Raw genomic sequence first — 25327 nt, forward strand, 5'->3', positions numbered from 1 at the left:
ATGTTCATATGTATTCTGCTTTAAAGTTTGGAGGTACTTAATATATTTAGTTTCTGTCCCTCAGGATAATTATGTGTAAATATCTAACTTCTCAAATATTGGGGGGTTTTGAGAGAAAATAGGGAAGTGATCAAACTGTCCATCACGTAAATCACACTGTTGTTTTTGTCTTTTCCTCCCCTTTTGTACATACACACACTTTTATGTATCTCTGGCTTAAATGTGTTTCATTTCTAATGAATAATGAAGTATTAATAGTAATTTTAAGAATAAAAATGTAAATGACATTTCCCCGTGGGAGACAATTAATGAAGAAGGAAAGCTGGCATGTTGTTACATATCTCTTACAAATAATGGTGGCAGCTATCCTTGCATATGTTTGAAAGCAGTGGGAAGGAGGGAAGGGAAGGAAGAGGAGAAAGGAGGAGGTTGGCTTTCAGGCTGGAAGGAGATGCAGTGTGTTCTGACCTTCTCTTAGTTAAGGACAGCATGGTTTATTATTTAACCACACAGCAAAGCTGAGAGAAGCACACTCTGATGTAGTCGTGTGTTTTATTCTTCAGAGCCACGCAACAGGAGGCAGTCTGCAGAGTTAGGGTCTTGCCAGTGTGATGCAAATAAGGTGTGCCACAGGAGCAAATGTCCTCTCTTTGCTGCTGAGTAATTGGCATGAAAGCATTGCCAGAGCTTTCATTAAGCACTGTTTGGAAAGGGCTGGCATGTTTTTGGAATGAGGAGTAACCCATGTCAGTGATGTGTGTATCTCAACCTCTTCTTTCAGTGCAGTGCCATGAAATGCATCACACTCACATGAACTGCACAAAATGCACATAACTTTTCTGTCTTCATTCCACACTGACTGACAGCCTTCTTTCTGCTGATTTTTATTAACTGCACAGAAACAGAGCTCCATTTTCTTCTTGTCTCCTGCTTCCAACAAAGTTTTATGTTACCGTTTGTCTGCCCTGCAAACTTGACTGTGTATGAAGATGAAAAAAAACCAATATTTGCTTTTAAGGTTCTCAGATACAGCACCTCACTCAGGTGGGAATTGCTAGCAGGATCGGAGGTCAACCAGTGGAGCTCCCCTCAGGCAGAGCAGGGCATGGCCAGCCGGGGGGGCCAGGGTGGCCCCAGTATCGTGGAGAGGATGAATGTGCTAGGCGAGATGCAGTGAGTACTCTTACACATTTGCATAGTTTCCAAACCAGTGATTTGTTTGGGTATTTTTTTCTTGCATTACTGTTTGGAACTCCCCCCCCGAATACTTTTAGTTGCTTCTCTGACATTCTTTGCTTTGCTCTTCAAACCCTTGTTAGCTCTTCTGACTTCTGCTTGCTGTTCTTTCACCTTTGCTTCTCCAAATGCTTTCTCTCATTTTACCCTAACCTTTTTTTTTCCCTCACTTGAGGCCTTCACCCATTACTTGCAGCTCATCCAGTTCTGCTTCTGAGCTCCAGCAGAGGTGGATACTGCTTTCCATTCCTTCTTTGAAATATGCCTCTGTATTTTGAGATCATTGTCATTAGAAAACATTGAATTAAATTGTCCCCGGCTACCATCCTATTTTGTATGCATAAAGTTCTTTTATCTTCTGTATCAGTGCTAACAGCAGGAGTCAGGGCAGCAGAAAAAGGTGCATACTTGCACATAACATTGGAGGTGTTTCTAAACAAGTTTCTTTCCTAGCCTAAGTCAGCAGGATGTGGTAAATGAACACATGCTCATTTACCTGTGTTGCCCAGGCAGCCATGGTAATTTCATGTTCTTGGCAGCTGTGCTTCCAGATGTTGACATTTCTGATTCAACCAGATGTGTGAGGTTGAAGATAGTATATCTTCAGGAGAAAGGAGGGAGACACTTGGCTGCTACCAGTCCCTCTTTGGTGCATTTGCATCCTGGAGCAGACTGACCTGCAGTAGGTTTATTGCAGTACTCTTGAGAGTGACAACTTTATGCTTCTTCTTTTGCTTCTTAGTTTAAACTATCTTTTTCTGATTTCTTCCTTGAGGAAAGAAAGTGGGATCTCCTCCTTTTGCATATTTAGGGCAGTGTATGTTCACACTACTTGATGTTGCTTTGCAGTATTGCATGGTCATAACATGGCTTTGCAGAAAGGAAATGCAACAGGATGTGCTTACCTCTAGATCTGGGTGAAATTGAGCTGCCTCCACTCCAAATAAACTCAAGAGGAGCAGCATAAAGTTTTTGAGAACTGGGTATGCTGTTTGATACTATTCAAAAAGTTCAGCTGTCAAAGCTGAAAGATCTGTTTCCCTAATTTAATGTGCTTTCTGTGCTTGAAACTGTGGCATTTGAATGGAAGATCATGATTTCAGTTTACATCTAAAAGAGCATGCATGAGAGATCTTAGTGTCTCGAATTCCATTTTCAGAGACGTCTCTGGGTCACCATTTATTGACCTTTCTTTACGTTTATCTCTCTTTTCTGAAAATGGCTTTTCTACATCTGTGGGCATGTTCCTGTTCAGGTCATTTAAATCCAGACTGTTTTTCTTTCCCTTCATCTCAGTTTAAAGATTTCCTCGGCTTTGACAGCTTTTTTTGCTCACTGGTTGCTGCAGTTTGTATGTTACTGCAATGTGATTTTTTTTTTCAGTTTGCTATTAAAAAACAGGCAAAAGGAGGAGATAATGAACTAAAACTTATTTGACTTTGGTGTCATGCAGTTGTAGGAGAGTTCATGTATTGCCTGAACTTTCTTTTTCCTGTGAGCATTTTTTTTTAAAAGGATTCTTCCCATTAAAAAAACAAAAAGAAAAACAAAAAACTTCCACCAAACAAACAAAGAGTGGTCTTGTAGCTTTCTGTAGTTAAATAATTACCTTCACAGTTTGGATTTTTCAATAGGACAGAGCTCTAAATTTGTCTTTCCTTGTTTTGGCAATGAGGCTTTACTTAATGATGGTCATGTTCCTTTTGGTGCATTATTCAGCTGATCTGTGCAAACCTTGTCTTACTGTTCCCTCATTCTGAGCAAGTTTCTAAAATTAAACTCTGCATTTAGGAAGATTGAAATCTAGAGCATTCTTCTTGCACACAAACTGGAGAGGGATCTGCATTTGTCTTCCTGCAATAGTGCTTTTCCTCACAGCATCCTCACCCCTTTATTCCTGAAGTCAATACCTGACTTTCTGCTGGAACATGACCTCTCACTTGTACCTCCCAGCCCAAAGCCAGTGTGCAGGGTACCATCAATTCCCCTTAATTCTCCATCCAGAAGGGCCAGGGCAACCAGGAGAAGGACAGCATTTCCTTAGCTGACACAAAATACAGTCCTGAGCAAGTGTTCCTCTGAGCATCAGAGCAAATGAAGCCTGGTTTCTTACAGATGGGCTCAGTGTCTTGCATATCTGCACCTCCGTCCACCCCCTGGCATCACCTCCTACCCTTCTACAGTCCCCCGGAGCTTTCCACTGTTCTCCCAAGCCTTCCTGCAGGTTTCCAGTGTTTCCCTAAAGATACTCCTACCCTTTCACTCTATATTTCTACTCAGCTGCCCACTCTAGTATCTCTCAAAAAATCTCACCAAACTTATTGTCTCTCAAGTCCCCAAGATCAGCCCTGTGAGATCCATGCTGGCTAAGAGATCCAGCAGAGCACAGCCTAACTTGACTTTTCTGCCACTCAGAAGCAGATTCAATGATAACAAATAAGGTTTAACAAATCAGGTGATGTCTAATTAGCTACCTGGTTTTGTGAATTTTATGTATCTGTTTATACATTCATATATACACAGGTATGTCTGGGTATATATTTATATATTTAGTTCAGTTGAAATTGGCCAGAGTTCAACAGGTATTAAATGGAGATTAACAAATTTACACTTTCATCTCATAAATCTTCATTTCTTAAGAAGGAAGATTCAATAAAAATATTTTTGTCAATTGTTTCATACTGCTGGTAATTATCTAGAAGTTTCTAGAGAAAAATTTAAAACTTATAGCTATTCTATAGAGCTATATATTTTTGCATATATAATATTATATAACATATCTTTGTGTGTTTCTGTTAGTAAAGAAATTTTTAAAAACCAGCAAAAATTATTTCAGACTTTTTGCTCCTGTTACTTTGCTGTTGTAGGTTAATAGAGGTTAGGTTTCTAAACCAATGTGGTATTGAAATTTTACAGGCCTATTTAATCCTGATGCTATATGTGAAATCACAGAAACACACCGTTTTCTTTTTCTGAGACATTTAAGAAAACCTTGAAAAAGTTAGTGTAAAAAACAGCCACTGTGGTCATCAGAATTCCTAACTTCCCTTAAGAAACCATTCTTAGGGTCGTAATTTAGTGCAGTGTGAGACAGGAGCTGAATCACATAGTGCATTTTAATGTGAAAGTAACCTGAACATAATTTAGGTTGCTGTTAAGACTCATGTATCAAGGAGTGTTTCCTTTTAATATTTTTTTAATGTCATCTCTTCCCTATAAACCCACAGAGTACTTGTCAGGTTTGCCAACTCTAAACTGCATGTATGAATTAGTTTCAGGTTTCACTGCCAAATGAATAATTCTGAACAATCAGGAGACCCATTCATTCCTTTCTGATACTGAAATCACCTCTCTTTTATAAGAAATAAGACAGGATGTTACTTGGAAACCCTTACCTATCATTCTTCTATTAAAGCCTCTTTCCCCCTTAATCTGTCTCCCAGAATTAACAGTATAAAGGAGGAGTGCTATATGTGAGCTGCACAAGAGACTCAGAATGTGTTATTAATTCTACTTTATACAAAATGGCTTAAATTTTATTCATTTGTATTATGAGAGATGTTAAGGAACTTGCTCCCCTGCATTTTTGTGTTCCCTGCACACTGCTGCTACTGTCACTGCAGGTCCCCCATATCCTTCCCAGGCTCTGCTTTGTAATGTCTTCCCTCCCCCTCACTCCCAAATGCTTTTCTAGCTGACCTTGCTGTCCTTTCTTCCCCCATCAGGCTGCTCTCTCTGCTACTCCTTAAGGCTTGTTCCCAGACAAAGGTAGTGCTCACAGACTTGTGGTGGCTGTGCTCTGAGCCTGCTGCTCCCCCTGCAAGGGGATCACGTTGCTTTGCTCCCACCTGTGCCTTCCAGTCCTCTGTGTCCCCTGTTTTCTTCAGGCTGTCTCCCAGCCTTCAGCAATTCGAGGCAAGAGCAAACACTTGCTTCAGGGCTGTCAGCTGGAAGCTGGATTTTCAAAATGTGCCTTGTTTGTGTCTGTGCTGGGAGTTGCTGCAGTCACCCCGTGTACTGTAAATCCATGCTTTGTTTTAGTGTAAGCAGATTGTCTTACAGAAGGACAAGCCATAAACTCAGGCTTCTGTTCTCTGTCTCTCTTGTTTTGTTAGAAAATGTATGTTACTGAACAAAGGCAGAATTAACCCCTTCCTGCCCTGAAACGATGATTGTCCCTAAGCTGGGATAGCATTTCTCAGATATTGAGTATGAAAAAATCTAATCTTTCAAATCCTAGTAGTTTTCTTCTGCTGCTTCTTCTGTTGACAATGTTTTGCTGGGCACTGGTCAGTCACAGGGTCCTCAAAAGCGTACAGTCTGAACAGGCAAAGCAGGCAGGAAAAGGGAAGGTGGAAATAGTAGTATCTCTGCTTATAAATAGTATGGAGAAATGACAGCCAGGGGAAAAAGCTATTTGCCTGTTGTCTTTTAGGATAGAAGTGGATGGTAAGAGAAGCTAATTCTGTTGATTTCTAGTCCTGTAGGGTTTCTCCCCACCTCCTTCCATTTCAGTTCCTAAAAATACTGTAGATTGGAAAGGGGGGGTCTCTGAACTTGAGGCAGTCCAGCAATTTTGTGCAAACTTGTTTTGTGCTCCATAAGAGACATCACTCATTCATGTAACAAAAGAACCATTGCAGCAGATACAAGCATCTCCATGTTGTTTTCTCCCCTGTTCTTTGCCTTTTTGCTTTCTTGTCTTTTCTGGGATAATCACATTTATTCAGAGAATACAATAATGGTTTCTCCCTTTTTTCAGACGCATATGCATGGACACCCAGAATATTCCTCCTCACCAGTATTCCAGATGCCGAGGACTTCAGCCAGGCAGCCCTCAGCACCTCCTGCTCAGCTTCCACACAACAGCCTTCAGGGCCAGGGCCTTTGCTACACCACCAGTTCCACTGAGGACCTCCAGCCAGGTCACTCGTCAGCCTCTCTTATCAAAGCAATTAGAGAAGAACTTCTGCGGCTCTCTCAGAAACAGACAACAGTGCAGAACTTCCATAGTTGATTTAGCATTCCATTGCAAATCTGCCAGGTATCTGCTTCCTATGGAAGCAAAGACTCAGAGGAAATCAGCAATGTTGTTCTCACAAAGGAAGGAACTTCCACAGCTCTGTTGACAGCACTCTGGAAAAATCAAAAAAGGCAACAAAATGAGAATAGAATAGTAAGGAGAGATGGGGGACAAACATGGAAAATCATCGGTGTCATCACAAGTAATATTAATTAATCTGCTAATGTTACGGTGCTCCTCTTCTCTCCTTACCCTCATTCAGGCTAACACATAAATAAAACAGTAGGTCAAGAACTCGGTACTCCAGCAACAACAACAACAACAACAAAATGACAGGAACTATCTCCAAGAATGATAGACTCCTTTTTCTAAGGAAGTAAGGTGATGTTTTTAATGAACTGAGATGACATTTTGCAAGAGATTACAAGTATTCTTATCTCTCCAGTGCTTATGGGGAACTGGTTTGTGTTGCTGTTTTGCAGGATTGCTAACTGTATCAACTTAAGGGTCTTGAAGGTCCAATCTCACATAGGAATCACTTTGGTTGTCAGGAACAATGGGACTACTTAGAAAAAAAGTCTTTATGAGTTACTTGTATTAAACTGGAACAATAATTGTTACAGCTCTGTGGTTCTGAATGGAGCTACCCTCTGCACTCTTCCTTGTTTTCCTTCTGGTGCTGAAGCTTCAAGTGTTCCTTCATCTTCAATGTTTGCAAAGTGAAACATTGGCCTTGTATAATTAAGAAAATATTTGTAGACTCATTCAGGCTGGAAAAAGAAAGCAAAGCATCCAAACAGAAAGGGCTTGATATCTAATTTGTTTAAAAATTACTGAAAACTGGAAGGGGAATATTCAGCCACAGTTGAATTTGGGGAAATGTGTGTGTATATCTTTTAAAACCATATTTGCATACTAAATGCTCTTGCAAGACCAGCGATAAACTATTGCCACTCTGTAGTTTGCTTTGTGGACAGAAACCAATCCAGCCTGACTGGTACAGGGTCACCAGCATCATGTTATAAATTGATGTCCTAAATCATTGCTTATGTTTGGATCTGAATAATTTTAGTGGAAGTCAGTGACAGTTTAGAGCATTAACATAGGCTTAGATTTGCAGTTTTGAGACAGTTTCTATATTTATACTTGTTTCCACTGTCCCTTTGGACAAAGGGTAAGCATTATCCCCATGGTAAGAATGGTACGTGCCATGGAACTGTTTGTCGCTGTTTTTTTCAGAGTTTTTATTTAAAATTAGCTACGAATTTGCTAATATTGGCCATTGCATAACTGTAACTGACATAATACACATGGACATTTTGCTTAAGTCACGACTGGCTGAAGTGTTTTTGTTTTCAGGTCAGAGTGAACTAAAGCTACTAAATGGCACAGAGATGGAGGGCAGGCTCAGTGTTGGTGAGGAGGCTTGGGAGCCCTACCCTGGGGCAATGGACAGCAGGACAATTAGGTGCTGCAGTGTAGGTGTTTCAAACACGAGCAGATGGCACTGCTCAGGGGTCTGAGGAGCAGAGGTCTGCCAGAGAGAGCACTGGGCAGCCAGGCAGGGGCTGCATTTGCTTCACTTCCTGGGGTAGAAATGGGAAGTACAGGTGCCATAACACCAATGTGGTGTGGTGGTCCTTGGCTACCACATCTGCTCCTGGCTCCAGTGCATAGTTCAGTAAGGGCAACAGGACTAAGTCAGACTGAAATGAAAACTGCTGGGAGGACATGGGGGAAGAAATCCCTCTGTACCTTATTCATGAAGTGTGTCCATCATACTCGCGGCCGAAACCAAAACCTCAGTTGCTCGCTGATGTGGAAAAAAAGGTGGTATGTTTCCCTCTTTTCTAGGAAGCTCAGTTATTTTTCTGTTTACCTATGATCATCAAAATGCTGTGTGAAACTGTTTTGAGGGGCTTACAGTAATGAAGCAGTGTAAATTAATTTCCAGTTCCCTGGCCTATGTGTAAAGCCCTCATGGGCACCGGTTGAGGTTTGAAAGGAATCAGAACACCAGCATGTTTGTAACAGCAGTACCAACAGGTCACTATGATTTGACTTTTTTAAGTTTTTTGTGTGATAATTCTAGGATAAAAATAAACATTTGTTTTCTGCCAACTTTGTAAACATGAATGTTGCCAATACTTCTGCAAAATGCCAGGTTTTGAAGAATGAAGAGTGTATCAGGCAGTGTTCATTTGGTCGTTTTGACAGCACTGAAGACTGACTGTTGCTAAGTGTTCCCATTAAAACCATCTCTTTCAGACCCCACGTCCTTCTCCAGTTTAATTCTGTAGTGAGCTCAGAGACCAATGCTTATACTATTAGCACATTACTGTGACTTCATTTCAAGAAAATGTGGTCTTCTAGGAGGTAAATTAATTTTGTCTGGTTCCAGCTATTTAAGAACAATACGTTCTCTGTGAAATGAGAGCTTTGAAATTTAGAGGTACTTAAGCCACTTTTCATTCTTTTTTTTTTTTTTGCTAGTGATGGTGATGATGCTATTGTGAAATTCCATCTTTTTATATTTGGATGTGTATCATTTCTCTTTTCAGTCCATAATCTTATGAAGAACACAGGACAAATATGTATTTGTAAATAAAAGAGGCTTTCTGATGAAGAAAACTCTCTTTAAAACTTTCAACAAGATAGTAAAATAGAAGAAGTCAGAAAGCTGTGTTTGGAAGTTATGTTTTCAGATTGGCTGGAGACCTCATCCAGCGTCCAAAAAATTGGTATGGCCTAGTCTGTATCTTCTTATAGAAAGAAAAGTGACATCAGTTACCAGCCATCAGTTCCAAGAAAAGCCTTACATGGGAGACCAATTCTTTTTGCTGCTACAGGAAAAGCTGTTTATTCATGTGCTACAAATGGATTCTGTGGAATGCATGTGCCAGAATGTGTGCTTCCACTTGGAAATTCTGGGGGGAGAAGATCTGCAAGTTTCTGCATTCCTGTGTGCTTGAGTTCTTTCACTAGGTTTTTGGAGTTTTTTTATAGCCCTATTAAAAGGTGGGAGGGGGGGAAGCCAAGCAAACCTTTTTTCCCCCGAAACTTAAAGTATCCTATATTTAAGTATCTGCTAATGAATCTCCTGGTTTCTGTAAACATCAATCAGATGAAAAGCTGGTACAGGCACAGAAAGCTGTTACCAACTGTTGCATCCATTTCCATGACTAAACCATCTGGTTCATGGAATCCTTGGGCTCTTCCCTTTCTTCACAAATTTCCTTGACATTTGTGTTTAGTCTCTGTTTAGTTTGGCACATAGAAGAACTTGGTGAGATGAGAGCTACATAATTTAGCATGCTTGGTTTCCTTCTCGTGGCCAGAATGTTGACCTCCAGCCTCCTTCTTAGCTCCAAAATTGTTGGAGCCAAGTGAAATGTTACAGTTATTTTTCATACACTCTGTGTGGAAGGTGGGGCGTGCTTCAGTGCTGTAAAATATTCTCCACCAGGATGTGACACACGATCCTGCCCTTGCCCGTGGGCTTTTGACTCAGGGGAGAAAACCTTGCTCTTAGGAGGAACAAACTGCATAGGTGCTGGGCTGGAAATGTTAAAAATGGCCACTCTGGAGCAGGAAGTGGAATCTTGGTGACCCTTTACAGTGTACTGTACTTGCAGTGGTTTGGGTCAGGCTTCTGTCAGATGTTGAGGAGCAGCAGTCAGTGTCAGCCAAGGTCTGTGTTTATTACCCTGCACCAGAAGGCTCCTGTGGTGCTGGCTACCCCAGTATGGTGCACATTTATGGACACGGGTAAATAACAGAGGGATCACCCAAAAGTGCATGTTCCTACCAAGCCAGTGCCTCTAAACTGGACCATGAACATCAAGGTTATGGCATTATCTTAGAAGGAGGCTGTGTACAGCAATCATAACTTCCCAAGAACCACAACAGCTCATGCTGTTATTGTTAACTCATGGCTTGAAAACATTTGGTGGATTACATAAAAAAGCTGGGTGTATATTCGAGCCCAAGGGAAGTCACCAGTTCTGTGATATGGGTGATGGTAGGCAGCTGAACTCACTTTTTTAACTTTTGCCCTCACTACATTCCTTGGTTCTCCAGCTATCACAGTTTTTAGCTCAAGGAAGAAATGTGCATTTTCTGTTTTATGCCTTAACGAGCAGTTCCTTGTAAACAGGTGCCAGTCCTTGAAAATTCCCTATTTTGGCCAAGAGCTTTGAAGTGGCAAGATGAAGAACATCTGTGTCTTTGAGGTGGGGACATGTTGTGGGCCATACTTTTGCAGATGCAAAGAAATAAAGCTATTTTTTTAAAAAATAGCACCAGTTTGGTGTGTTCTGAATATGGACAGAAAGCTGGAAATTGATTAAGAATAAAAAGGATGACACCTGATTGTCAGAAGGCAGAGGGCACCAATCAGGTCTCCAGGGCCACCTGTGACAGTGCTCTGTAAAGAGAGATGAAATCTTATGGATTGCCCCTTGTCCCACTCAAGCTGAGCCCATGACAGCCCCTCTTTGCAGTTTTTCACCACTTGCAGTGCTGGTTTGTATGGGTGAGGAACATCTTTCCTCAGTGAGACTCCCAAAAGCAGTTCACCATGGCTGTGGAGTTTCTCCAGGAATGTTTAGATGTGCCTAGAGACAAGCAGCGGCTTTGAATCGCTTAAATGTGGAAATCAATGTTGCCTTTTGTGGAGGGAATATTTTTCTCTTCCTGTTAGATTTTATTTAGAAATGGAGGAGACAGGATGGGGATGTGTTCTGCTGTCACCAGTAGACATGTGTCATGGCTCAGCCTGTGGCATAGGATTGGCAAGTCAGATCCAAACATTGCTCTCTGCATGTTGCCCCTGGCTGCCCCTGCATGACTCCCACTGAAAACCATGTAGTCACATGTATGAATTGGAAGAAGTCATCCTACAGTTTCTCTAGTGCAGTTTGGGATGCACTTGGCCAGATGTTCTAGCCTTGCCATACAAGTCACAGGATGAGTTTACTCACACAGAGTAAGAAACTTGAGAAGCAACAATCCGTGGAGTTGCACTGCCTTTTTAAAAAGACTTTTCTGGAGTGGAGCTGCAGTCCCATGAATCCCACTGAAGACTGATTAAAAAAGAAGTTACATTAGTATTAAGAAAATACACATTTCTTTGCACTTTGTGGAGGTGGAATGTTTTGTCTTGATTTTGTGTTACTTTTTCTTGGTACCTTTGACACATCAAATAATTTTTTTCCTTTGTAATGGCCGCTCATATTTAGTTTTGAGTAGTTCTTACTCCATAACTGGAAGTCTGTGTTTAGGCTGTCACTTCCAAACTGGATTAAAGTATTGGCATGTTTGAACAAATGCTCTGAAGAATCTTTTGAAACAAATGCAAAACCTCCTTGGATCCCTGACATGGTAGTTTTTGGGTTCACTTGCAGAAATCCTCTTATTGCCACATGTAGAGCAGGTGAAATGAAATGAGAACTAAAGAGTTGAAAGATGAAAATTATTGGTTTGCATTTCCAGATATATTCAAATGTACATATTTCTTAAGAGCTCTGTAGTGTTCCCCAGCAGACTTCTCAAATATTTCCATCCCAAGGCTGCTTGGAAGTTGGTTTCCTCATCCAGGCTATTGGAAGGATTTATTACTGTGCATGATTTAAAAGCAGTAGCTGCATGTTGTTTGTGTTTCAGGAGCAATTTTTTGGTATTGAAAGAGAATTAATGCTGTGTTATATTTGGCAATGCACAGCACTCTTTTGGTCCTAAAACACAGATCTGAAAGAAACTTGACTAAAGAAAAAATTTAAAAATAATGTAATGATGAAAAACCAGAAAGTTTTTATCCTTGGACTTAAGGAAATTGGAGAAAGGGTTGTGGATTTACCACTGTCAGTAGTAATTCAGCATATGAATATGAATATGAAACAGTTCAAGTTCAGTGCAGTGCAGGTGATCTGAGCATCCACAAACTTCTGAACTGATTGCTGGACTTGTGTCCATGCAGTCCTGGATAAAAGGGTTTAAGGAAAGTTGCTTTGTATTTTGCATTGAACACTCCCAGTCAAGCGTTTCCATGGATGATTTTGATCCTGACAATTATTTCTTCAGGCTTGATGGTGGCACAGGAATCTCCTGTTCAGAAGATCTGTAATGCACAGCCATTGGGATTGTAATGCACAGTATTGGGATTACTGCCACATCCTCCTGCACCTCACTGCTCTGTGGAAGAAAATTTGCTGGGGTGCTGGAAACAATGCTCTTGTTTTTGCAGAGTAGAACTGCAGTGAAGTTACAAGAAGTGTTTTGTCACTTCCAGCAGACAGCATCACTGACACAACATTGCTTACAATAATCTAGCTCTGCCAGGGAGCAGAGAGTGCCCTTTCCTGCAGCTGAAAGAGCACTCAACACTAGTGCCAAGGGGCATTATTTAGTCTTCTCAAGGAGGAGCTGACCTCTCTTAGCTAATGTTGTCATGTCTGGATAGGATGTTAGTATTGCTCAGCTAAAGCCCGGTGCTTTCTTCATGCATTTGAGCCCAGAGGGTTGCTACATTAGAACTTGCATATTTTTGAACTGATCTGACTTACATACACAATGTGTTGAAATGCCACAAAGGGGGCATACTCTAGTAGAGGTGGAGCTTTGCAGGTGTCTCCCTTCTCCCATTTAGAAAAAGCTGTGGAAAACCAGAAGAAGTACTTTGATTTTTGCTCCAGAAGTCACGCTGTCGAGGTCATATTGTCAAAGTGGACAGGAAAAGTCACAAGTCTCTTACAGCTGTTTTTTTCCAAGCAGTTTGCAGACTTGGGAGACAATACTGCATTGTTTATGTTGCGGTTTATTTCTGGATAGTTATTGCAAACTAGGAGTTGGAAATCAGCTCATTGAACATGTTTGATTCCAGGACAGAAACCTGCAGTGAGCTTTGGATTCCACAACAGACACTGGTACTACAGATGCCACAAAATAAGCAGAATCTGGAGTGTAAGGATAAGAGAGGTTGGTTGCTTCCCTAGAATGCCTGTATTCCATTCCTTGGAAGTAACTAATGGCAATAAGTTTTTGAAATCCTAGATTTTGTAATGACCTCATCAAAATTCCTACTGAGTCCCAGCACAGAGCACCTTTTCTTATGAATTTAACCTCTGTCTTGTCTGTGTGTTTCATGTGAGCAGGGAGCCCAGATGCTTGCCAGTTTTCATTCCTCTAGTGATTTGGCAAAGTGTAATCATTGTAAAGTGCAATTGCTTAATATGTAGCTCATTCACTAAAGCCCCAAGGATCAAGGCAGTGAGTAATGTGAGTCATTACCAAAGCTGTGGTATCTGAAAAGATGAGGAGTCAAGCATCAAGTACCAATCCATTTAGGCTCAAATTCAGAATTGTTTAAAATCACTAGTTGGATGTGACTGATACTATCTCCAGGCAAATTAAAGCAGTTACCTGCAATGCTGTGCTGCTGCTTTTCTCCTTTGTTATTGAAAGTGCTGTTCAGTTACATGTCCCCAGTGCTCTGTTTGTCTGTCTGACACACTTGCAGACCAGCAGCTTTCCCAGGTGCCATCTGCATCTCCCTTCCCTTTCCAGGCACTACATATCTTCATGCCTGAGATTCAGGAGCAGAAAACAGGAAGAACTCTGCTGATGTGGTCAGCACTGCTGGGGTTCAAATTTGTGAATTTTATTCACACTTTTTTTTTTTTCCCCAGCCATCCAGGTTTCAACAATTTTCTTGGTTTTCTTTGTACTAAATCATAAGAGATGGAATAGATTTTTTTCCTCCATCTCATTCCAGTGAGGAACTTTTTGGTCCTGGACAGACCATCATCATCTGGAGCTATCGCCTTACTTTGTATGTGTTTGGAGACCTGCAAGTGTCTATACCAGCTTAGTGCCATGAGGTTGTGTGTAGCAGTGTGATGGGGCACCCAGGTTTAACACAAAAAGGATTTATGCATGCTGATAAATCACTGGTTATGCTTTGCCTCCAAGGTTTCCTGTGGGAATAAAAATGACAGGCTTCCTGAATTTCAGTGAAAAGACCCCAAAGAACAAAACAAGGCCTGTGCTGGATGTTTGTGTAGCTCCCTTGAAGTCAGCAGGGGTTGGACAGCATTTCACTAGTTGGGATCTACAATTAGAGGTATTAAATTGTGAATGATATTAAGACCATGAAATAATACACAATAAATGTGAACATCAGTCTGCAGCTCTGCTCATGGACCACTTTTATAAGGCTTTGTACTATACAGTCATGTATATTTAATTTGTGCTTTTGTTTGTTTAATTTGTGCATCAAAACCAGACCACAGCCTTCCACTGTGACTCAGTTGCTCTTAAGTGAGGGATTATAACCCAAAACCAGTGCTCCTGTGTTCCCTGGATAAAATTATTCCAGGAACTCTAACAGCAGACTACAGATCATCTTTACATTTTAGAAATGCATTTCTGCCTACTATTTTCAGTCTTTATAGCAATTTCTCAAGTCACTCAGATGCAAATTTTTAATTCAGTGCTTTCTGTAACTGGACAAGCCCCTGGAGCACTGACAACACCATTAGGGCTTTTCTCCTCTTTTGCCTAGTGGGTTGTTTTGCATTGTACTTGTGATTGCCCTTAGGATCAGTACAGCATAGTGTGTACCTCAGAGAGTCCCTTTAAAGTAATACTTTGGGGGTTTGCCCTGAATTGTGTAGAAACAGATAAGATGTTTCCATTGATAGCCTTGGAGCCTGTGAACACTGCCACCTTGTTCGGGGATCCCAGACACACCTGGGGACAGCAGTGCCTTCTTGAGATTCATTACAGCACTGAGTCTTTCCAAGTGACTCCATCAAATGACTTGAAGAGAAGCAGCTGTGGATCAGACCTGACAGTGTCAGATGTCAGAGTGGGTGATGCAGGAAGAAAAAACCCTGTCATATCAGATCAGAAGTTTACAGGTCACTGATCTAGAAAAATATACATTTCACAGCAGATATTATCTGTGAGGTGTACTCCATTTTTATACCTGATTTTGTGGAGACTTGGGTATCACCTCTGAACACAGGCACACAAAACCTTTGAGGGCACTACATTTTAACAAAATATGGGTTTTTTTTTTTTTCCATTTCTCCCCCATTTGGTTGAGCTGGGAGTCCTCAAAGGAAATTGCTAGAAGCAAAACCTAAGGTTTAAGTCTACTGCAATCCTTGAAGGTATCTGCACTATTTTGGAGAGCGTGAAGAATGAGCAAGCTGTGCTTCTAAAGGCAGACGTTAGGAAACCCCCAGTTGTTGTGCAGCTCTTTGTGGCTGTTGCTCTTGTAGGACATCATGTAGAGCTTGCATCACATGCTGAAAACTCAAAGACGTGCAAAAGCTATGAAACATATCCCCTCAAAGATGAAGAGCAGTGCCATGTCCAGGAGGCACTTCTATGTTCCCAACCCAGAGAAAAATGCTTATAAGAAGAGATCTGCAGAAGGCAGACATGAAGGCAGTAAATGGAGATTTTTTTCACAGTGTCTTTCACATTGCTTTTCACATTGTTTTCTGTTATGAAAACTAAATAACAGGAAAAAAATTATGTATGTAGGTAGAAGACTTGTAGTACATGAGTGATTGCAATGGTTTAATGTCAACTCACTCTCTTTACATTTTGGTGTTGACTGAGAGCCCTTTGTTTCTCTAAGTCTGTACATAAATGAGAGGGTTTTGTGGAAAGAAGTTGAGTGTCTCCAAACTGAGATTTGTTGTGTGAAAATTACTTTTAATTTCTGTATATTGAAATGTTGAGAATTAAGCCCTTCCCTTTCAAAACTTACTTTCCTGACATGAGCATCTCTGTTCAGCATTTCACTCTGAAAGAATTTTTGTCTTAAGTGATAACAGTTATAGGGAAGGATGTATTTTCTCCTCCTCAGTGTCTAATTTGTCCCTGTTCCTCTTGATGGGGGCTAGTTGATAAGGGACAACTGCCCATCACTTTGAAGTGACCAAATTGTCCTGATCAAAGTGTTAATTGTGCCAGAATCAGTAGAAAGAGCCTTAAAGTGGTTTCTGTCATTTCTCACTCATGAAATTACATACTGATGAGCTGATGGAAGAGTATAATTATTTCTAGCAGGTAAAGATCTCCAATGGTGTTTTTTAGATTTAAAAGTAACTTTTTATGTTTAATTTCAGTTAATTTCTAGCAGGTTTGCTAACCTTGTGTAGGGATAGGTAGGTTAAATGCTGATTTATTGAGATAGAAATAAATATGGTGCAACTGCACCAAATCAGAGTTTGACTGCAGTGAGGCAAGCCCTCCTGCATGAATACGTCTTCTGAGAATCCTGTTTCTAACAATTTCTAAGCTTTATCCATATAAACCATTCAGTGAGAGTCTTTCAATCAATAAAATTGTTTATTATCATCTCAGATAAATAGGAACAGTTTTGTGCATGAATTGGATATGCTGGTTTAAACCTGCTTGCCACAGTTCAGCTTGGCTTAGTTTCTCAGGCAGGGCAAAGCTGAATAAATACAACCAACATTCAATTCCTGCAACACAGTTCACCTCTAAATGGCTCTGGAAAAATTAGATTTATTTTCAAACCAGCCCAAACAATCCCTAAGTTTCCATAAGTCTTCCCATGTATCAGTTAATAGACTTTTAAATATCACAGGTTAGTGAGTGAAAAGGCCTCGTAAAGTCAGTTAATTACCTCCACTTACTGATGTGACCTGGCCTGTAGCTTAGTAATGGCTCTGGTAATGTTGCTGCTCCAGAAAATAGCTTTATTTGCCCACTTTCTGTGTCAAACCCAAAGGCCATGCACTGAGGCAATGTGCTATAGGCTGGTAAGTGGTCCCTCAGCCTCTCCTGCTGTTGCTGTGCTCACAGCAAGCACAGGAGGGCTTGGGGACAAGTGGGGGATTTTGTACTGTGGCAGGTATGTGGTGGCTTACAGGGACTTGCCTGCTCCACACCTTGGCTGGCAGCTCCAGCCTGCCAGAGAGGGTGAAGCCTCGGCAGCTGCCCCGCTTAGATCTGGCCCTTTTTGGCTGGAGGTGTTTTCCCTTTCCCTTCTGTTTCTTAGCAAGTGTTTGAAATGCTTTGTCAGTCTGCCCAGTGCTGCCGCTTGCTGGCTCGCTCTGCTTCAGGCCACCAAATATTTGGGTTCATCAGGCCTGAGCTTCATGATCTTGTCCATGCAGAGCAGGATGAGGGTCAGGAACCAGAGGCTCCAGCCGACGGCCGCTGCGATCCACCCGTAGTCATCCATGCCCGAGGGGCAGCACGTGGCTGCCTGCCTGCAGAAGTTCACGTCTGGGGGAGGAGAAGTGAAGTGAGCTCACGGGAGGCCAAGTACCTGACAGGTTTCCTTCACTAGAGAAGGCAGATGGCTTCTGCCCTGTCCCTCTGCCTTGGCATCTTTCCTCTAAGCCTGGCTCTTAACCTGGTGGATGACTCTGGTGGGATCTCGGGTTGTTTGGGGCTGGCTGTGGATGCAGGGTGCCCCTGACATCGGTGTAATTAGCACTGACCCCATGATGCAGAAGGCTGAACCACTGCTTTATTCTTCCATACTGTATTAATACTATATTCTTAAGGAACCCATAACCCCTTCTAGCCTGTCTGATACTGCTTTGACATCATTGGTCCACCAACTAAAACACCACCACCCTTTGGTAAGCAAATCTCCATAACACATTCCACATTTGCCTAGCAACAGGTGCAGCAAGTGGAGATAAGAATTGTTTTAATTCTTTCTCTGAGTTTTCTCACAGCCTTCCCCAGGGGAAATGCCTGGGAAGGCCTGTCCCTGCTCTCTGTGGCCAGAGACCTGCTGCCCCAGCTGGCTGTTTGACAAAGGCCTGGAAGGGCAGGGGAAAGGGGCCTTCTTGGGAACCCTTATAATGCCTGCAGCCAGTCTGGCAGGGAGCTTTAGGACACAAATTGGCTATCAATTAGTCTGTTCAAAGCTATGAGTCTGTCTCAATGTACCTAAGATATCACACCATGACAGTGGAGGAGTTTTTAAAAATGCATCCTAGAGGTTGACCCACAATGAAAGACTTGAGAGGAGATAAATCCCTTTCCAGGACAGCCTCTCAGTCAATGTGTAGACTCATCACCTAACTTTAACAGGTAGTAATTATTTATGAAGACTTACTAAGACATGGTGGTTCGTACTCAGTTGTTGAAACATTGGAGATGTCTTCAGCTGCTGCCAGAAGGAAAGCACAGGACAAAAGGTAAATTGGATTAGAAAAGCTATGTTTGGCATCAAGCAGGAAAATCTGAAAGTCATTGGCCTTGTATAGGTCGGTAGGATGGAAACAACTTGAAGAAACTTCCTGCCCCTAAACATTGCTGCATTGGGATATACTTCCTTATCCCACCACTTTTAACCCCAGCTCCAGAGGCTTGCTCTAGCAGCATCCCTCAGGAGCAGGTGAATCTCTGCACCTCTGCCTTGGTGTGACCCTGGCCAAGCCATTCTCTGGGAGCTCAAATTAACCACTCTCCTTGCCCAGGCTGCAGGGGCAGAATGAACAAGCACAGAAAGGGAGACCCCATTCAATGACATGGAGAGATCCATGGCCAGTAGGCTGTACCTCTGCCTCCTTTTGCCCTTGGAAAAATCCCAGGGTGCTCAGGAGTCTGGCAGAGCCAAGGGCTGAGCCACCTTTGGGGAGCCTCAGCAGGTCCATCGAGGGGAGCTTTGGCTTTGCTGCAGGTCAGAGCATCTGAAACTGCTCTGGCTGGACTCTGGTTCATACCAGCATGGTAACCAGCTCAGGCTGGAAAATACAACATCCAGAAATAAAGTCAGGAGGGGGAGGCCTGGAGCTTTGGTGAGGGTTCTTCCTCTTTATCCTGATTCCTACCCAGAATCAGCGCACACACTCTGACACAACTCTGCAGCCGGGGTCCAGCTCTCCAAATCTGGTCATGGTGTCACAGCCCAAACCCTCCTGAGTCCTCCTAATACTGCCTTGCCCCTCAGCATGCTCCCTGCAGCACTGCAGGATCAAACCAGGACAGCTGCAGGATGCCTGCAGGGGTAAAACCACAAGCTGCACTGGTCCCTGTGCATCAGCAGCTGTCTGTGCCCTGCTGCAGAAGGAAGGGGATCAGAGAAACACCTCCCCTGTGAGCAGCACAGCTCAAGTTCAGCCAGGTCAGTATCTCCTGCACAGACATGAAAATGGCCTAGGGAGGCTCCAGTAGTGAGGACTCCTGCTGCATGGAGAAGCCCTGATGTGCTGCTGGTCCACAGACCAGGCAGGGCTAGGAGAGAACTATTTCCAGTCAAGGCATCACTCTGAGCTGCTAATCTGGAATGTAATAGAGAAAATCAGCACCAGCTTGATTTCGCCAAAGAGTACAAAATAAAAGCTCAGGTTTGGTTTCAGCTGAGGAAAACAAAACAGAATGAGACACCTTTGACCAAGGATTTGCTTTGAGTTTGGTGTTTTCCAAGTGACAGCAAGTAAACTGAGGCTATCCTGTAGGACATGTTCCCCTTGGGGGTCACCTGCTGTTGCCTAGCTCTGTGTTTTGAGCTGACCCAGCATTAGCAATACCAGAGCTTTCCCTGTGGCCTCTGCCATGCTCAGAGTGAGCCCCTGGGCAGCCTGCTTCAGGGAAGGGTCTGAGTATTCCCCATTCTTCTGTCTGACTCCTGTAGGATTTGCAGAATGACCTTGGCCAAGCCCATAGTTTGTTTTCTCAGTTAATAAGTACCTCACAGAAGCACTGGGAAGAATCATTAAAACCTGCATATGACCTGTGGAAGGAAGCAATGCAGAATGCTGAGTGCTGGTTTGTGTTTTTAGATCTTGCAGCCCAAAGAAGAGGCTGTCAAAGCCAGGCCATCTTTAAACAGCTGGCAGCTCTCACCTGGTGCTGATATACAAATGCAGGCAGTAGCCTGGTGAGAAAGGAGCAGCTCACAGGTCTCATTTACACTTTGGTTTCAGGCAACTTCTACAATTAAGGTAGCCCCAAAGCCACATTTTCTGCACAAAGCTTGTAAGGAAAGTTAATTCAGAGTCCAGTGATCCTAACGGGTGGTGTTGCAGGTGGTCCTTTGCCTCAGCAAGCAGAAGAAGGCCAGGTAACTGTGGCCTCTGTCTCCTTGCCATTCAGAGGAGCAACCTGCAACTCAGTCACATCTACAGTGGCTCTGTAAATAACTGGCAAGAGAACATCCCTTTACAGTGTGCTGTGATCAGTCATGTCTAGTAATTCTCATCAGCATTAATTAATTCCAGCTCTTCATACTTTTTAGGTGAAGCGAGGGAGTGCCCCCTTATTTTTAAAGAACAAATTACTGTTGGTGGGCAATACATGAAGGCATTGAGAGGAGCAGGGGAAAAGGGAAAGGTATCAGAATGGGAGAGGAGAGAAGAGAGCAATACCTGCTGAGCAGGAATCCCAGAGGGCAGCGGTGAGGAAGAGCACAGCGAGGGCTGCCCGGGGCTCACGGGACAAGTGCTTCATGCCGAGGGTGCCACTCCAGTGTCCCCAGAGAGCAGGTGGCTGTCACTGTCGCTGTCAGGTCTGCTGCAGCAATCCCTCGGTGAGCTGAGGGAGCCGCTGTGCTGGGCAGAGGGTGGAGCAAGGGAGCTTCCTGCTGCCAGGACACCTTGAACTTTCCTGCCACAGCCAGGTGAGGAAAGAGAAGGGCTCGGACCAAACCAGCTTCAGTGGGAGGTGGATACCAAGAGGTGGCCCCTGAATGTTTCTCCCCAGGATATGCTGCAGCTGGAAGGAGGAAAGGCCTCCAGAGCCAGCCCTTCCCAACAGGGTCCCAGGCAATTTCGTCTTTTGAGTCTCTTTTTGGTCCTGTAAGATGGTTTAATAGAGCCAGAAAGGAGCAGAGGACTGGAGCAGAGGCTTTGTCTCCCAGTTTGGCTATTTTTTTTTTGCGTGTTCACTGGCTTGACTTCCACAGTGAGGGTTTTTTTGGAATAGCTGTGTGGAATCCCAAAAAACAGCAGCATTAGGTCTGCTTTTGTTCTTTTCCTGTGACCACAGCTCTCACCCTGCCTCCACCACCCTCTGCAAAGTGATTCTGGAAAAGCTGTTCTTTCTTTTCTGGTGGCTATTGCACCTCATCCTTGAGATGTGCAAAGCAGAAGCTGAGCCTTCCTGCAAGCACAGCTCTGTCTGCAGACCAGGAGGGATGACAGAAAAATGATGTTTGCTGGAGAGCAGGAATTTTTCTGCAATCCTGGCTGGAAAAGCCACACTGTAAAGTGCATGTGGTGTTGTCCTGGTCTGATGAGCAGTACACTTTGCTGTTCTTCCCCAGGCTGTGCTTGCTCCTATCTTTGACGTGATGATATCCTTGTTAGAGGAAACATCAGGCATGAAATCAGGCAGGAAGGCACTGGGAGAGGTGAGCTCTGCAGGGAGCAGGTTGCTGGTGCTCTTCTGCAGTGGTCACTCATGGCTTTGGGTGCTCATGTTGGAAGGAACCTGTCTGGGGCCTGCTGTGGATTTGCAGACATTTCAGGGGAGGCACGGGGCAAGGCATGTGGGGCAGCAGTCCTTGTAGGATGGAGAGCATTTAACAATTTTCTCTCTTTTCCCTTCCATGTGGCTGAAACCCACAGGAAAGGACATAACAGGCCTCCCACATGAATGGCACACACCAGGGTACTGCTCTGCAAAGGTGTGAGGTTGATTTGGTCTCCCTTCATTTAAGGAAAACCCTGACCTGCCCAGAGTTTCTGTGGGTTGAACCTGCTTGTCCTCACCACCAAAAATGCTCTGCTGCCAGCCAGCTGTGAATATTTCCAGGATGCATCAGGACGAGGCATCCAGATGTTCCCCAGCCAGAGGGCACACCGAGCTGCCAGTGAAGGCAGGTCAGCTGAGACAGGCGTGTTTTCCCAGCCTGTTTTCATGTCAACACAGTGCTGGCCGAGCTGGAGCTGTGCTGGCTGGTCAGTGACAGCCACCTCCTGCTCCTGCTGGGATGCACGGCCCTGTCCTCCTGTCCTTCAGCTGATACCTGAGGTGTGGCACAAGGTGAGTCGTGGGGCTGTGGCCCAGCAGCCACCGCCCTCGGCAGACAAGGGTCACAGCAGGAGAGATGCTGTAAAATGCTCAGAGCTGCTTGAAATTCACCCCCGGGATAATTTTTATCTCTGGCTTGTTTCAGCGTCTCAGTCCTTTTGTAGAGGTTGCCTTTAATTTGTGTATTTTTCTGAGCTACCTGCTGCATCAAAACTAAACTCTAACTCTTAAAGTGGGAAAGCTCCTCTGCTGTCTGCCAGATTCGCCTTTCCCTTTTGAATTTCTCACTTTCTGTTCCCACTGAAAATTGACCTGACAATTAATTTTGCAAAAGTAAATTAATTCAAAAGTGTTCTGTGCAGCATGAAATGCTTGAGGAGAAACAAAAAGACAAAACTGCTTTGCTATTGCATGAATGATTCATTTTTTAATGAAATCTCTCTTGAATTTTAACTATTAACTAAATACTCTTTGTCAGCTTGTAGGCAAATGTCCCCATTTCTAAAGGATGCTGCAAATGCTTTTGCACAATTAACATAATGTGTTTCCTTTCTTTTCCAAAATGTTTTCCCTCCGTGGCTCAGAAAGGGCTGCTCCAAAGTCTCCTGAAGCAGAGAACAGGCTGCGCTTGGCTTCAGTGATTTTTGGATCAGGTTGGAAATGGAGGCTTTGCTTGATAAGTTCAGACACAATGGGAGCCCTGCAAAATCATTTCCTGACACAGATTTGGATTTGTTTCATTTCTTCTTTGTAACACATTTATATTTCAGGGCTGTGACTGCCTGAAGAGCGATAAGACACTCCAGAGCCTTCCCCTGATTTCTACTCCCATCTCCCTCCACGAGGGTGCCCTGGCACGTGAGGCACAACTGCAGGTCCTGCAGAGATTGTGCTTCCTTTCCTGGGCTCCCATTTTCATGCAGTTTTCAAGACAAGACTCTTTACTCTAAAATTAGGTCCTTCCCCAGCTCTCCTCATGGAGATCCTTCCAGTGTTTAGGGCTGCTGGGCAGCTTTCCCTGATGATTATGGAGGAGGCAATACCTACTGTTGGGCAGATTTTGTGCCACAGAGGGCTTTATGGCTAAGATTCTCTGGTGACCAAAGTATTGCCCTTGACACATCACCAGGTGTGGCTCAGAAAGTTATAACCTTTATCACACACATACACACTCACTCTGTGTGTGTGTGTGTATACATGTTCTGTTTACATTGGCAACTGGTTTCTATTTTTCATTCCAAATGAAATCTGATTGCTGCAAAAAAAAAAAAAAGCTCAAAATCTTAAACCTGCTGCCAATAATGTGTCCATCAGAGAGGAGGCCAACTTGTTTGCTGTCTTCATTGATGTGAAAAAAAAAAGCCATCTAAGATAAAGCTATCTATGAACAGGGGGGTTGATTTTTAAAACTCAGACAAAAAAATGTCAAAACCATAAAGGTTCTACTCTTTAAATGAAAGAAGGGGAGAGGGGATGTGCTGTCACACAGAGGAAAGCAAGTCTGACATTTTGGAAAATAGCACAACCCTGCCCTTTGTGTTCTCCAGTCCAGGCTGGGGTTGGCATTAGACAAATGTTGAGCCTGTGGCCCTGCTGTGACCTCGTGCTGTTCATCTGGCGACCCCAGGAGAGGGCTCCAGACCAGGCAGGCAGTGAAGGGCTCGGAGAAAGGCTGCCTTCAGCTCGCCCGGGCAGAGCTGCCTGCCCCAACAAAGAGCCCACTGATGGGGCTTCTCCAAATGGTGCCTCATGGCCTGCCATCATCATCTCATCTGCATTAATAGGATTATTATAAAATAATGTTCTTACTTCCACATGCCAGAGGCATGAAATAGGATATGTTTTCTTCTTCTCTCCTCTCTGCTTCTCACCCGGGAAGGGTGGGGGGAGGGCAGCAGAGAGGGCTTTATCCCTGCTCACTCCTTGGCTAGCAGGATGGAGCAGCCAGCTTGGTGCAGCTTGCTTTGGGGATGAAGGGTGCTTTGGGGGCCCTTTTTGCTCCCCCAGCCCCAACAGCTTTTTGGGGAGTAGCTGCCTGTAGCTGGGGGGCTGAGTAAGAGCAGCAAAGGAGCAAAGAGGAAGCAAAGCCTGGTGTGATCAGATGAGCACAGGGTGATGTGCTGTGGTCAGAGGTGAGGGGAGTAGCCTGAGGAATTGTTTAGTTTTGTTGTGTCAATAATGCACCAGTTTGGAACTCAGTGATGACTCCTGTTGTTTAGTATCACTGCATGGGCTGGAAGGCAAAGTCCTTCCTTTGCCACACCAGCTTCTGCCCAGCCCTGTGTGGCATCCCCACGGTCAATGGCAGTGACTGCACATCTGCCTTATCAAGGAAATTTCCAGTTTCCTGGCAGAAGGTACTGGCTTCATCAGCCTTTAACCCCTTGCTTTGGTAGCACTGATAGAGAAAGCAGAGCTCACCACGGGCAGTGGCTGGTCCAGGAGAAGCACAGAGCAGCCAAAGGGGGTGGGAGCCCAGGGACCCCCACAGCCAGTTCATCTGGGGGGTTTGCTGAGCAAAATGCACGGTTTTGACCCACCTGTCAAAAGTACCTCGTAATTTTTAATATCTTCTTTTTGGGTCACATAGCTTGAGACAGAGCAAGCTTGGACTTGAGCAAGGGGCAGGACCCTTCTCACCAAGCTTACTTTGTGAAGTGGGACAATTCTTTGTTGCTTTTGAATAGAAAACATAGAAAATCCCTGAGCTGGGAAACCCTCTGCTGTTACTGGTCTTTGGCAGTGTTCCCATAGACCAGCTAAACCCTTTGGCTTGTTGGGCCAGAGTTACTGGGTACCTCCAAAAGAACAGGTCTGAGAAAGCATTTCTTTAAGGGCACTTTACTATTTTATACAGCCATGCATTTTCATTAATTCTTCTTTTGAGAGGGATTTTTTTTTCCTGGGTGCTAGATTTAGTAGTTTCCCAGCTAGCCTTTTTTTCATCAGGGTGAAACCCTGCCTCATCAGTGGGGGATAAGCCCCTGGTTTTAGGAGGGGCCAGATTTCTCTCTGGAGCCCTTGCTTTAGCAGCTGAAGTGGCAGAGAGTCTGTAAAGCCCCCTTTCCCCCCAGCACTGGTTATGTCAGG

At 43.7% G+C, this 25327-nt stretch overlaps 2 protein-coding genes across 5 annotated transcripts in view; one reads left to right on the forward strand and one right to left on the reverse strand.

Moving 5' to 3' along the window:
• KIAA1549 (KIAA1549 ortholog) overlaps nucleotides 1-8533 on the forward strand; it is a 141718-nt gene extending 133185 nt beyond the window's left edge. Inside the window, exons 19-20 of one of the 4 annotated variants that reach the window (XM_059845876.1) lie at nucleotides 1019-1173; nucleotides 5999-8533. In XM_059845876.1, coding sequence (XP_059701859.1) covers nucleotides 1019-1173; nucleotides 5999-6253 — 410 coding nt within the window. In that variant the 3' untranslated portion in view covers nucleotides 6254-8533. Of the gene's footprint in view, nucleotides 1-1018; nucleotides 1174-5998 lie in introns of those variants that run through there. The other 3 variants (XR_009486444.1, XR_009486443.1, XM_059845877.1) reach the window with 3 other exon arrangements.
• An 8072-nt stretch (nucleotides 8534-16605) lies between these two features.
• On the reverse strand, nucleotides 16606-20853 carry TMEM213 (transmembrane protein 213). The gene is made up of 3 exons (XM_059845879.1): nucleotides 20632-20853; nucleotides 18378-18431; nucleotides 16606-17530 (listed from the first exon to the last, which is right to left on the reverse strand). Exons 1-3 carry the CDS (start codon nucleotides 20711-20713, stop codon nucleotides 17361-17363), a joined length of 306 nt encoding a protein of 101 aa, XP_059701862.1. The 5' UTR covers nucleotides 20714-20853; the 3' UTR covers nucleotides 16606-17360.
• Nucleotides 20854-25327: the final 4474 nt, after the last annotated feature.

Source organism: Haemorhous mexicanus, chromosome 5 (genome assembly GCF_027477595.1).
Source record: "Haemorhous mexicanus isolate bHaeMex1 chromosome 5, bHaeMex1.pri, whole genome shotgun sequence".
In the NCBI taxonomy this organism is placed as follows: Eukaryota; Metazoa; Chordata; class Aves; order Passeriformes; family Fringillidae; genus Haemorhous; species Haemorhous mexicanus.

Coding starts and splice junctions, on each gene's coding strand:
- TMEM213 (XM_059845879.1), bottom strand. CDS start 20,713: ATGAAGCACTTGTCCCGTGAGCCCCGGGCAGCCCTCGCTGTGCTCTTC. Junction 18,432..20,631: donor CTGGGATTCCTGCTCAGCAG/GTATTGCTCTCT, acceptor TCCTTCTGGCAG/CAGCTGAAGACATCTCCAAT. Junction 17,531..18,377: donor GTACGAACCACCATGTCTTA/GTAAGTCTTCAT, acceptor CTCCTCCCCCAG/ACGTGAACTTCTGCAGGCAG.